Raw genomic sequence first — 14,103 nt, forward strand, 5'->3', positions numbered from 1 at the left:
ATCTAAGCCTTTCATTCATTTCTAAATGTTCCCCGAGACTCTTGTTCTCTTATAAATCTATCAGGTGGAGATAAAGCTGCTTAGGGTAGGAAGTTACATGAAGGTAGGGGGATACAGAGAAGAGAGAAACTGAGGAACAGAAAAGAATAGAAGGAAAGCCAAGGAGAATTCGCTTTTCCTTTTTCATGTACCAGAGAATCCCCTTGACTAGTGAGAGGCTGAGAGTGCTTTCATAGACCTCCACGATAAGCCAGCGCTTTGAAAACAGGGTGAGCCCCACTGGGAATTGTTTCTCAGAGCTTGTCCAGCTTCGGTTACGTATGGAATAGAGAAACCAACAAAGGGCACCAAACCAAGGAGAGCCCCTTGTTTCTGATTTCCGTGCATTCATTCAAAATAAACCCCATTCTAGGGCCTCCTTAGAATAACATGTTTTAACAGTATATGGTACCAGGCAAAAGGGATGTGTGGATGTGACCAGAAACACATTCTTAATTGTGTCCAAGAGAAGTCTATTTATGACTCCATCAGCATGCTATAACATAACTATTTAATTCCAGAGTCTGGGGCTGTTTATGGAATAAGCAGATGTGTGTCTCAATGAAACTTACAGACTTTTTTCCGGAAGAGTTGATAAAAGATGTTTAACCCAGTGCTTGTTAATCAGTTGGTTTTCTGATGTGGGTTTTTTTTTTTTTTCCTTTTTTTTAAAGCATGAGGTCACAACAGATGTGGAAGAGATCAGTTATGTTGAGTCCTAATGCACACGATTCTTTTTGCAGTGTATCCACAGGGACCTGGCAGCGAGAAACATCCTCTTGTCGGAGAAGAATGTGGTTAAAATCTGTGACTTTGGCTTGGCCCGGGATATTTATAAAGACCCAGATTATGTCAGAAAAGGAGATGTAAGTTTCAGAGATGCACCCAGTGATCTGTTAAGTTGCAGAATTCAAACTCCTCTCAGCAAGCCTCAGGACCTGTGTCCAGGGACAATGGAAGCTTTTCCTTCAGATATTTGATAAGTTGGGTTCTCATTCCTTGTCTTCTACCCCTGTAGGCTCGCCTCCCTTTGAAATGGATGGCCCCGGAAACAATTTTTGACAGAGTGTACACAATTCAGAGTGACGTGTGGTCTTTTGGTGTCCTGCTCTGGGAAATATTTTCCTTAGGTAAGTCCCTTCTCTTTGTCCCTCCATCCATACTCCAAATAAAATGATAAAAGTCATTGACCCCAGTGCGCCTTCCCCTCTCCTGTATTCCACCTTTATCGGACGAAACTTACTTGGAAGCTTTGGGTTGTAAAACCTAAAAAAGCAAAGAAAAAAAGAAAGGAACAAAAGATATATATGTGAAGAAGGTGTTGAAGAATCAGGCTCAGGGCTTTCTGCAAGAGAAAGTCAAATCAATAAGGCACCATTCCTCAGGACAGGAATAAAGACGCTGACGTAGAGTAGACTTGAGGACACGGGGAGGGGGAAGGATAAGCTGGGACGAAGTGAGAGCGTGACATGGACATATATACACTACCAAATGTAAAATAGGTAGCTAGTGGGAAGCAGCCGCACAGCACAGGGAGATCAGCTTGGGGTGGGATCCCACCCTAGAGGGGTGGGATAGGGAGGGTGGGAGGGAGGGAGACGCAAGAGGGAAGAGTTATGGGGATATATGTGTATGTACAGCTGATTCACTTTGTTATACAGCAGAAACTAACACACCATTGTAAAGCAATTTTACTCCAATAAAGATGTTAAAAAAAAATAATGCCCCATTCCTGTTTTATTCTAGGTGCTTCTCCATATCCTGGAGTAAAGATTGATGAGGAATTTTGTAGGAGATTGAAAGAAGGAACTAGAATGAGAGCTCCTGATTATACCACACCCGAAATGTAAGACTTTACAAGTGTTTTTCTATCCTCCTTCTTTGCTCACAAAAATTCTCCCTGTCTAGAAGACTTTCCATTATATGTACCTCCTTCATGGCCCAGTTTGTGTCTTACTTCTCCCTTGAAGTCTTCCTTGATAATCTTAAGCACAGAGTCATCTTTCTTGAAATGACAGCACTTTATCTATACCAACCAGTCAGCTTTTACTAGATGTTGATTTATGATGTTTCCTTTTCTATACACACTTGATGCTCCAAGTGTAGGGTTCCGTGTTTTACGTAGTTTCGTGTCCCTCTTTAGCATCCTGGCTCATGGTGGACTCTTTATAAATATTTACTCATTCAAGTGCTTATTGTCAGCATCAGATCAGGAGGAAAGAGGCGGTTAATGACTTCAGTGTTTTGCTTCTCTAGGTACCAGACCATGCTTGACTGCTGGCATGGGGAGCCCAATCAGAGACCCACGTTTTCAGAGCTGGTGGAACATTTGGGAAATCTGTTACAAGCTAATGCTCAGCAGGTTTGTGACCTCCATCCAAGAAGCTTCTACAGAGAGTACTTAGGTGTCCAGGGCTCATCTGCTGCCTAGACCTTCTCATGGCCACCATACTGTCCTCTCAGCCACTGAATCCAAGGAGCCATATTCTTCCAGATCTGAGCAGTAATGCTTTTCTAAAAGTCATAATTACCTTTTGACAGATGAGATCCTAATTCATAACCTGGGAGCTGATCACTTTTATTTTTACTGATGTATATTGTGGTGTCTTCAGAGGCTCTTATAAAGTAAAAGAGCAAACAAGCAACAAACAAAACTAAAAAACAAAAAAAACCCCACAAAACCTAGTTGATCAAGTGAATATCAACAGTGGACAGAATTTCAAGGAATTTTAAATACATTTTTCAAGCAAAAACACATCTGAACCCTGCAAAATTGATGTATTTTTTCCCTCTGTAAAATCCCAGGCCCTCATAACTTCCATTGGAGGATTTTAGACTTGTAGCCTTTACTGTTAGAAAGTTACTTAATCTCCAGTCAACACCTCTTACTACAGTGAATGGAAGTCAATTTCCTCCTGCTTTTCTTTTGAACAGGTGGGGGACAATGGGTCAAATCTGTTTTTATCAATAAACCTTCCAAACATTTAGAGGTATCAAATTGCCCTTTATTTCTGTATCAAATTGCCCTTTATTTCTTTCTCTTGATGAAATAATGTTAAGTTCTGCAACCTTTTCTCAGTAGACCCATTTTCCTGAACATTTACTGCTTTTCTTTAGACTGTCATCAGTTTTTCCATTGCCTTGAAGCGTAGATGCTAAAATTGGATGACATGCCCTTTAAAGGACCCAGCTCGTGTAGATAGGACTATGTGAAGAAACGATTTCTCAGCTCTGTGGAGCTCTGCCTGTTCTGTTGTTCCATCTGTAACCACAACCCGTTTCGTCTTCATTGTAGCCATAGTGCTCTGTGGTCCCCTTACTCATCTTGTTTTTTGTTAGATCCTTTAATATACTTTCATCTACACATCGCTTTTGAGTGCCCTTTTGTTTTTGACAAGCCATTTTTAAGGTTGTCTTAAAGTTTTACATTCAGATATGAAAGCCACATTCCCCATAAACAAGAAGCCCCAATGGCCTTTGTTTTTCATAGAAAGGCTCTTGAAGGACTGAAGCCATAACAATAGCACTCTGTGTTTATTGTTTCAGGATGGCAAAGACTACATTGTTCTTCCCATATCAGAGACTTTGAGCATGGAAGAGGATTCAGGACTCTCTCTGCCTACCTCACCTGTTTCCTGTATGGAGGAAGAGGAAGTGTGTGACCCCAAATTCCATTATGACAACACAGCAGGAATCAGGTACGGCCTAAGGTCAACATCCCCTGGGGGAGGGAGCTTCAAGGTCATCTTGGGGAAGGGGATGGAGGAAGGACATCGTATAAAGTTGCTGCATTTCACTTACACATTCACCCTTTGCCCTGAGAGGTCCTCCTTGAAGAGGGCCTGGGTAGGTGAGTCTCTTTCCATCTGTGGTCCACATTGCTGCCTAAGCTCTTCATTTCAGAATTCTAAGCCCTGCAGCTGCAAATAGCTGGAATGCCACAGTTTGTTAATCTCCAGAAAAAGAGACCAATTTTACAAAGACATCTGTATTTAAATTATCCCCATGTACTCTTTTATTAATGTGAATTAAATGGCTTAGGAAAGATTCAGGAAGGAAGAGTTCTATGCATTTATGAAAACAGACCTTTGCCTCTCTGGCTGGGATACAGTGTGCCATAGGGATGCCTCCTGAGTTAGACTGGGCAGCACAACTTCAGAAGCCCATCCCAAGTCTGATTTTCAGCATTTTATTTGCATAATGGGACTTCTGGGCTTATTTAAAACACATGCACTGCCGTATTTTCCTGATTTGTAGAGGGGTCGTAAAGGCAGCTTTCTTTTTAGTCTCTCCCTGCACCTGTGCATAAGGAAAGAGTTGGTATGGTTTCTACAATATGATGTTAAAATTGCCTTTTACTAAGCCTGGGACTACTTCACTTTGCTTTGTTTTGGGTGTTTTCCTCCTGTAACCAGACCCCTGGCAGCATGAGCCCAGCCTGCCCCCTTGGGTGTGCTGTGGCTGCAGGGGGAGCCATGGAGTGCTAGCCTTTGGCCGGGTTGCCAGATGGCAGGTGGGGAGTCACGCAGGACATTTTGCCCCGTGGACTCGCACAGGGAGGGCAGCAGGAACGCTGCTGTGGGAGAGAAGAAAGCTCAGAGTGGGAAGAAGTCAACCCGTAAGGTGTCCATTCCATTTGTGTCAAGAACTTTCAGCATTTTTCAAAGAACTTTTTCTTACCAGATTTTGCCAAAGTTAGGCAAGGTAGGTACTATTATCTTTTGATGTAGATGTCGAACGTGAGTGTCAGAGCAGTTACCTGGGGAGAATACAGTATTGTAGTTCAAGATCCAGATTTTAGAGTCAATGGAACTGGGTTGGATTCCCAAGTCTGCTCTTCGCAGCTGTGACCTGGGGCAAATTTTCACCGTGACCCAGGCAAGGACACTGGTGTTGTACAAAAATGATGACTTTGAGAATTACATGGTATAATGAGTTTCTAAGTGCCTGGCACCTAGAGAGCGCTCAATAAATGATAGCAATTAAGTGAGCTGCTTAAAATCACATCCCTGGGATGAATCCAGTTCCTCTGATATCTAACTCAGGGATGTTTTCTCCCCTACCAAGGAGGGAGCCTCAAAGAGAAAGAGGAATGAAATGAAAACCTATAGTTCCACCCCAACGTTTAAAAAGTCCTCCTTCAAGTTCAGCGGCCTTCTGGTGTGGTAATTATTCCTGAAGCACTGTTGCCTTCTGTGTTATCCGAAAGCCATTTGGGGCCTCCCTGGTGGCGCAGTGGTTGAGAGTCCGCCTGCCGATGCAGGGGATACGGGTTCGTGCCCCGGTCTGGGAGGATCCCACGTGCCGCGGAGCGGCTGGGCCCGTGAGCCATGGCCGCTCGGCCTGCGCATCCGGAGCCTGTGCTCCGCAACGGGAGAGGCCACAACAGTGAGAGGCCCGCGTACCGCAAAAAAAAAAAAAAAAGAAAGCCATTTGATGGTGAGCTGGTGTTCCTTGGGTTTTTCCGTGATCAGGTGGGGTGAGGACCCAAGCTGGCAGCCTCTTGGCTTACTCGGGCGCTTTGCGTGTGGTGCCAAGAGTCGATGAAGTCACGTATGTGTAATGCAAGTGCCCAATGAGATGCTGGGTCTGGAACAGGGCTGCCAACATGCATCCCCAGAGGCGTGGACAAACGCGACACCACGCCCCCAGTACAGGCCTGGCTCCTATTTTCCGTCTGATGTTGGAATTGGTCTTTCCAGTCCAGTTTCTCTCTTATCCAGCTGTAATTTGAAAACGAAAATGGAAATTGGAACCTTTTGTCTGCATCCCCACTCGACCCCCTCCACCTTTTTGCCTTCACTAAAAATAAGGCACCGCGATCACATTTTAATTGTCTGGGAAATGCGGAATCGAGGAAAGGCAGAATCGAGGCATCTGCACACAGCACATGGCACTTGGATGCTCTCTTGTGTTCTGCTTCCCTGGGGAAGAGGAAATGAGGCTGGGGTGCCTCTCAAGGGACTTGTGCTCTTATCTTCCACGTTGCCAGTCAAGGAGAAGAGCCCAGGAGTCTTTCTCACTTGCTTCCTCATAATTTTCAATTTCATTGCATTATAAATAGAGCTGCACAGAGACATCCCTGTGGGAGGCAACCTCCTGATTTTTTGCCCCTTTAAACTATTTTAAAAATATTTGTTCAGCGTTTATTTAGAGAAGAGGCTGAGAGATATGTGGGGGAAGGGTGAGGAGGAAGGACCACTAGTGTCTAGACTTAGGTTTGTCTCTAATTTCCCCTGTGGATCAGCTCTGGCCCCAAGTTTGCATGCTTCCTGCAAGAAAACACATCTTAATTGGACTCATCGTTCTTGGAAGACAGTTTGGGGACCATCTGCGGTTGCTCCACCAATTCCCCTGGGAGTTTCGTCTCCCACTCCAAGCAGCTTATCAAAGATTTCTTTTCAATCCTCTCCCAGAGAAAGGTTCTGGCACACACCTTTTTTTTTTTTTTTTTTTTTCATTTTCGTTAATTACTAGCGATGATTTAAATGCTCCTTGTAGATTGATGCCTGGGACAGCCTGCTGGCTAGATATTCCTGAATTTGGCTCTGATATTAAACTGCTTGAAATGAAACTGTCCTTTCTGCACCTTTTGTCTATCTTTTTTTTTTTAACATCTTTATTGGAGTATAATTGCTTTACAGTGGTGTGTTCGTTTCTGCTGTATAACAAAGTGAATCAGCTATACATGTACATATATCCCCGTATCCCCTCCCTCTTGCGTCTCCCTCCCTCCCACCCTCCCTATCCCCCCTCCCCCACCCCCCACCCCCGCCCCACCGCATGGTCGGTGCACACATGGGAGAGAGCAGGGCTGTGCGCATACTAGGTGCTCAGTAAAGACTTGGACAATCTTTTACTTCACTTTTCTCTTCTTCCTTCTCCTTCCTAATGCTTTTCCAAGAATGTCAATGTGGAATAAGGTAAAAACAAACAAAAACAACCCTGCATGGGCTCTAGAAACCGAAGTTTGAGCCCTAGTTCCAGCTCTTTCCTCCCTAAGCCTTAGCTTCCTCATTTCCAAATAGGAAATAATGAAAACCTATTTTGTAGTTTTGTGAAGAGCAGATGCAATGATGTCCATGGAAATGCCTTGTCAACTGTGAAGGGCCGAGCAATGTTTATTATTATTGGGCTCAGCAGTCAAGGAGCTAGCCTTTCTAAGGCAGCTGCATTACAGCCCAAATACTTCTGGAATCTGTCCACAGACCATGTGGGCATCACCTTTCTTTAGTCAGGCTGCTCTTCTTTCTCCTAGATAGTTGGAACAGGCTCCCGATTGGCCTCATGGCCTCTGGTCTTACCCTCCTCAACCCAGAGTCATCTTTCTAAAGGGCGTATCTGACTTTGTCAATCTCACGCTTAAAATCCTTCAGTGACTGCTCATTACCCTCAAGATAATAATCCAGATATTCCAGTTATGTGATTTTGGACAAGTTCCTTAACCTGTCTGTGTCTTAGTTCCTCATCTGAAGTTGGGATAATGATACCCACCTAGAGAGGTACCATTTGTGGAGATGCCACGAGACAGCGGTTGAGGAGCATTTAGCACAGTGCCTGGCATGTGGGAGAGTCTCAATAAAGGATTCCTGAATGAGTGAATGAATGAATGAATGAATGACTAAGGTACCAGTAATTTTTGGTAACCACCACTTTTAGGGACTGGACTTAGGAGAAGTAGGCTTTTCTCTCTCCTTTACGTCATGTCCTCTTTCCTGTGGAGTTTCCTGAGTGAGGATGTCATTGGTGAACCCCATTCTCTCTTCTTTGTAAGAGGAGGAACCAGCCTCCTGGGGCAGGGGAGGGAGATTTAGTTTCCATTATCCTTTTTTGCCCAAATGAGTCCTCTCTTCACTTGATCACAGAAAACACACGGAATATATAATATATCCAGAAGGCCGTCTAAAGTGGGAAGTATGCTGGGATAAGAGTGAAGAGTGAATTTGCTGTCCCTTCCCATGAAAAGGACTTTCCTTCTCTCCGCTTGGGCTGATTTTAACAGAAAATCAGACTCACCCAAAGTCACGTAGTAGGGAAGGAACACCCTAAGGGAACAGGTGATGTGACAAGTCCTATCCTTTGGACTCCTGAAAGAAACGTGTACCCTTTGGAATTCAAAGGAGGAAAACAAGTTTTGGTTGATGGTGCATCATTCTTTCTAAGACCCCCTTATCAACCACCAATGATCACCTCTTTCATCCTCCAGGTATCTTTGTGAGTGAGGAAAGGAAAGCTCTTGCCAGTACATTTTAAAGATAGAGCAATAGGGGCACAGAAATATATCTGTGACCTTCCCAAGTCTGTGTAGTTCGTGGTAGACTTTGAAATAGACAGAATACCTTGTGACTCTCGAACTACACCCCCAACTCTGTGGGCTAACAATAGGAGATTCAGCCCACCTGCCCCTGTACCCATTACGCCTCTACTACATGTAGAAGAAGGTTGTCTCCAGACCTTGCTGGGTTCAGCATCCTTTACTGGAGCCAGGTGAGATTCAGTGAGATCTGCAGGTGTTTCCTCTGCCCATCTTTCATTGACTGGTTGTTCTGTGGGCATTGTCTAGAAAACTTGCCTAGGAGATGGCCAGAAAGATGTGAAACACTCAGTAATATGCTGAGAGCTCAGTGGAGGAATCACAGGCCATCAGGAAGCCAAGCAGAAGGCAGCTGACCACCGAGTCTGCTGTTGTTGTCTTCAGTCCAGCCCTGGACCTCAGAAGTACGATTCAAAGGAAAAGGGGCTCATCTATGCCCCTCAGTTATATTATACTTTTAAATGGACTTTCACAGGAAATTAAGCCTTCAGTGTGTGCTAGCAGAGAAAGAGTTTTGTTTTGTTTTTCTTTTTCCAAAGGATGTTTTGAAGGTTGCTATTAAACTTGTGGTTGAAAGATAATGAACTTAGGTATCACTTGTGGAATCTGCAGCCAAATATACCACCACTAAAATATAAATATTTGTTCTTTTGCAGTCAGTATCTGCAGAACAGTAAGCGAAAGAGCCGGCCTGTCAGTGTAAAAACATTTGAAGATATCCCGTTGGAAGAACCAGAAGTAAAAGTAATCCCAGATGTAAGCACATCTTTTAAAAATAGTCTTAGAAATAATACCAAAGATGAAACATTAGCTAGATAAATATTAACCTAAGCATTAGAGACTTGGAGCCCCATTATAAGGCTGTTCTTGAGGGTATGTGTGATGGGGTCATTACAGCAATGGAACTTATTGGGCCCCCTTGGTTTTTCCATAAGCAAAGCCCCTGGTCTAAGGTTCAAGACAATCCAGCTTCATGCCCAATCCCACTCAAGTGTATATAGCATCATTGTGAAAGAGGGATAGAAACGGGTCTCCTCGGCTGCTTCTTCCTAAATTTCTCTCTTCTTCCAGGCCTGTGTCTGTTTCTTGGAAGCAGTTACTTCCTTTTGTAGCCTGCATGGTTTCTGGCTATGATACCTTTACCTGCCTCTGCAGAACATGGGAATGTTGTCTGATAGATGGGTTAGGAAATCAGTTTAATTAAGTAATTGTTCAGTGTACACAATCAACTGTGCCATCTCATTGTTTCTTAAAAAGGACAACCAGACGGACAGTGGTATGGTTCTTGCATCCGAAGAGCTGAAAACCTTGGAAGACAGAACCAAATTAGCCCCATCTTTTAGGTAAGGCTCAGCCAAAATAGAAGGACAAATTTCAACAGGAATTTTCGGAAGAAACTTAGGACTTTGAGTGTAGGTGCAGAGTTTTCCCTTTTTGTGTCTTTGTTGGTTGGGCAAATATGCATCAACCTAACTAATAAAGAATGGAAACAAATCAAACTAATTACCTGGCAGGTCTAAACAAGAATCTGAAATAAGAGGATTTGGTCAGTTTTCATGAGAATTTATGAATACTAGGGAATTTTTGAGCATATTTACTATGGTCAGTGGTTTGTGTGGTACTGGCTAAGTAAAAAAGAGGTCATTGGATATAATCCTTAAAACTATTGAGATAGTTAAAACCTTTGTGCACTCTACTCTGAAGAATTTTCAAACTTGAACAGAAACAGGCACATCTGTCTTTATGAAATATAATGTATAAAGAAGCCATTATCTATTTGCTTAGATACTTAAATATTTTTGGCTGAATTATTAAGTACTTAATTGTGGGAAAAATGCTGAATTTGGTTTTGAATATTTCTTCCATGTGATTCTGTAGGAATCTGTAGCTGTTTTGAGTAGATATACCTGCTTTTAACTTAACAAATAAATAAGATTCTGTATTTATAAGAATATTGGGATTCAGAGTAGTTATTTATTTGCTAGCAGGTTCACTCTAGGTGAGAATAGAGAAGACTTTGATCTACTTAAAATCGAACTGTTGGATAAAATGGGACCACCCTTGGTATCGAGTGATGCTCATGTAAAACAAACAAACAAAGAAAAAACCCATTAAAATGTGCCATTGTGCCATTTCATTGTCTGCCGTAGTTCCAGGATGAGAGATTGTGAGAGTCAATCATATGTTTCATTCACTGATTCAAATATATTTGTTCAGCAATGCACAGGTACCATGCCATTGTCTGAGACACTAAGCTCATTTTACTGAGGTTGGATTGAAAGAAAAAATGTATATCTAGTCATTTGAAATAACTTTTAAACCATATATGAACACGGAGTTAATAAAATCCTTTTTTGCAGTTTTCAACATGAATAGCTTGGTAAAACACCTACTAAGGGGGAAAAAACCCCACCCTTCAGAATGGCTTAAGCTCCACACAGCCTACACCAAGCTACAGAAAGCCTTTTTAAGCTTTTTTTCTAAGCTTGGACATGATTACCGTCTGTCACGATTCCACGCCATTGAAAACATTCCCTAGTTGCTGCTGAGTGATCCAGGTCCTCCGAACTTCCAAAGAATGTGGTTTTGATGAGTAAAAAGCACTTTTTGACATGTCTGGCTTGATTGCACACACACGCTTCGACTTAACTAAAGTTTAAAGTTGTGCAAGAACTTTATTAACAGCACCCACAGGCCTTGTTATCCCTTACTTGACAGTGTGGGGCAAGCACTAGTGGAGAGCATCTTTCAGAGCATCCCAGTTTCGCTCCACATCCTGAAAGAGTCCCTTTGGCTCCTATCCTTGTATACAAACTTGTCAATCTGCAAGGTCATACAAAGGTTCCATTGGTTGGAGCCTTCACATAACTCAGGAGAACTGCCTTTTATCTCATCTCAGGCTTGAAAGACTTGGACCTGAATAAGAGGACTTATCTGAAACTCCAAATTCACGCGAGTACCTGAAAATAGACATTGTCTGAGTGAGGCTGCTATGTTGATGAACAAGTGGGAGGGAGAGGGACTGGTGTCTCCAGGAAGATGCCAGCCCACATGGGGTTGGGAACGGGGTTAGGATAAGATGCAAAAGAACTCCCTTCTCTCTGCCGACTCATTTGGTTGCCATCTCTTCTGCAGTGGAATGATGCCCAGCAAAAGCAAGGAGTCTGTGGCATCTGAAGGCTCAAACCAGACGAGCGGCTACCAGTCGGGGTATCACTCCGATGACACGGACACCACTGTGTACTCCAGCGAGGAGGCGGAACTTTTAAAGCTGGTAGAGATTGGACCACAGGCTGGCAGTGCGGCTCAGATTCTCCAGCCTGACACTGGGATCACACTGAGCTCCCCTCCTGTTTAAAAGAAGGCACCCACGTCCCCCAGTCCTGGAAATCACATGAGAGGTGCTGCTCAGATTTTCAAGTGTTGTTCTTTCTACCACCAGAAAGTAGCCACATTTGATTTTCATTTCAAAAGCAAGGACCTCCGACTGCAGGGAGGCAGTCCTCTAGGCATTTCCTGAGAAGATGCTTGTGACCCAAGAATGTGTTTGTGTCTTCTCCCGGTGTTGACCTTATTCTTTTTAAAATTCATTTAAAAAGCATGTCTGATGCCCCCTAGTGTGGGTCACCCCAGGAGTTACAGCAAAAGAACTTCAAGAAATGGCTGCATCCTCCAAGAAGTAGCAGTACCTGGGGAGTTGACACCTCTGTAAAACTAGAAGATAAACCAGGCAATGGAAGTGCTTTAGGTGTTGAAGATGGGAAAGACCTTTAGGGCTGAGTCCATCTAAGAAGCTTTGTTTAGGAGATGGGTCCTGAGCCAAGTCTTACGTGTGGGGCTTGGATTGATGGAAAGGAAGATGCTGGCTTGCTTTGAGGATGCACTGGAGCCTGCACATGCGTTGCATTGGCTCCGGTGGAGGTGGACATAGGGTCTGTTAGGAAACGTAAAGGCTTCATACAAGGTGACTGGTTTTAGAAGGTTGCGTGCTCTTCCCATTTGGGCTAAATGAGAGTTCCTTGTGCTGTTTCCGACTCCTAATGAGAGTTCCTTCCGGACTCTTACGTGTCTCCTGGCCAAGCCCCAGGAAGGAAATGATGCAGCTCTGGCTCCTTGTCTCCCAGGCTGATCCTTTATTCAGGACACCACAAAGAAGGGACACTCAGCCTCTCTGTCGCGTCGAAGGTTTCTGACTGTGTAAACCAGCTTCTGGTTTCTTCTGGATGAATACCGACATGTCTGTCCTGATGCGATATGTCTGAGCCCGAATGCAGTAGATTCAGTATCGAGCTGTGGTGTCAAAGCTTCAGGAAGAATATTACTCTCTTGTTCCTTCTCCCCTCTCCATGCCTTCCCCCTCCCTTCAGTATTTTCCTGACTTCCCAGCCAGTCAGTATTCTAGTAATTTGGCCTCTACACCCTAGTAAAAGCTGATTTGGTTTGTTCCCTCTCTGAGTAATTATTAGCCAGATCTCAAAATTACTTTGTAGCCAAAGTTATAACAACTGTTGTATTACTTAGACTTTTAACATGTAAAGCTCTTTCTACTGGTTTCTGCCCTTGTTCTTTCCTTTTTAAAAAAGAAAATGTATTTTTCGTTTGGTACCATAGTGTGAAATGCTGGGAACCATGACTATAAAACATGCTATGGCACATATATTTATAGTCCGTTTATGTAGAAACAAATGTAATATATTAAAACCTTATATTATATATAATGAACTTTGTACTATCACATTTTGTATCAGTATTATGTAGCATAACAAAGGTCATAAAGCTTTTAGCAATTGATGCCATTTTATTAAAAAAAAAAGTGAAAAACTTGAAGTAATCCCTTTGCAAGGTTGCATCACTGTATCTATCATTTCTCTCACTTCTAGAATGGAGGAGGGGGAATCAGACATCATTTCCATATGGCTGTTTTTTATTTTCACTTGTTCCCTTAATCTTCTTATGAAGGATATTTTCATTAAATGTTTATATACTTTTTAAACCAATAAATGTATTCTTAGTAAAAAAAAAATACAGTGGTATAATACTATCACAGCTGTTTTGAGGGTAAATATTTCTGGCTTAAATGCTTCTCCCCCTCCTCTTCTTCATTACACAGATAATTCACACACACATGCACTCTTGTTAAATTCCAAGCACTTCTGAGATTCTTAAAACATGGACTGAGAGATACCTGATAAATACTCCAACAGTATCTGTGGCTCGCTAGTAACCCCTATGCCTGTTAGAACAGCCAACCATGAAAATTATGGGGCAAGAGATCCCGAGATAGGTGGCCAGACCTGGCAGTGCAGGGAAGCATGGAACATATCTATAGTTTTCAATAATGCTTTACTCTGTCCTTGCCGCGTCAGAACCTCAGATCCAACATTGCCATTTTAAATGATTCCTTTTGCCTGAATTCAGTGAGTGGAATTATCCAAAGATCATTGGCACCAAAGTATGGTCCTACTCTTTCTTCGTGGGATTTTTTTTATACAAGATTTTGAAACGTTTGTGTAATCGAAAGCTATGCCTATTTTTTAATGTCTTCTAGGTTTTTAAATCATATTGAGGAAGGTCTTTCCAATTCTAAAATAATGCAAAATTCTAAATTGCCTTCTTTCTTTTATTACATTTAAATCCATTTGGGATTTATTTTTGTATATGGAATGAGGTAAGGACCTGGCTTTGTTTTCTTCAAGCGGCTGTCCATCATGGCAGCATTGTTTATTAAATATACCTCTTTTCCCCTGTGC

General features: G+C 42.8%; 1 protein-coding gene across 1 annotated transcript in view; it reads left to right on the top strand.

Annotated features, from left to right (window-relative positions):
* KDR (kinase insert domain receptor) overlaps positions 1 to 11,711 on the top strand; it is a 43,398-nt gene extending 31,687 nt beyond the window's left edge. Inside the window, exons 23-30 of the mRNA XM_060090951.1 lie at positions 783 to 905; positions 1,058 to 1,169; positions 1,786 to 1,885; positions 2,296 to 2,401; positions 3,586 to 3,737; positions 9,010 to 9,109; positions 9,611 to 9,696; positions 11,489 to 11,711. Of these exons, the coding sequence (XP_059946934.1) occupies positions 783 to 905; positions 1,058 to 1,169; positions 1,786 to 1,885; positions 2,296 to 2,401; positions 3,586 to 3,737; positions 9,010 to 9,109; positions 9,611 to 9,696; positions 11,489 to 11,711 (1,002 nt within the window). The remainder of the gene's footprint in view (positions 1 to 782; positions 906 to 1,057; positions 1,170 to 1,785; positions 1,886 to 2,295; positions 2,402 to 3,585; positions 3,738 to 9,009; positions 9,110 to 9,610; positions 9,697 to 11,488) is intronic.
* Positions 11,712 to 14,103: the final 2,392 nt, after the last annotated feature.

The sequence above is a fragment of the Mesoplodon densirostris genome, chromosome 1, assembly GCF_025265405.1.
Source record: "Mesoplodon densirostris isolate mMesDen1 chromosome 1, mMesDen1 primary haplotype, whole genome shotgun sequence".
NCBI lineage: Eukaryota > Metazoa > Chordata > Mammalia > Artiodactyla > Ziphiidae > Mesoplodon > Mesoplodon densirostris.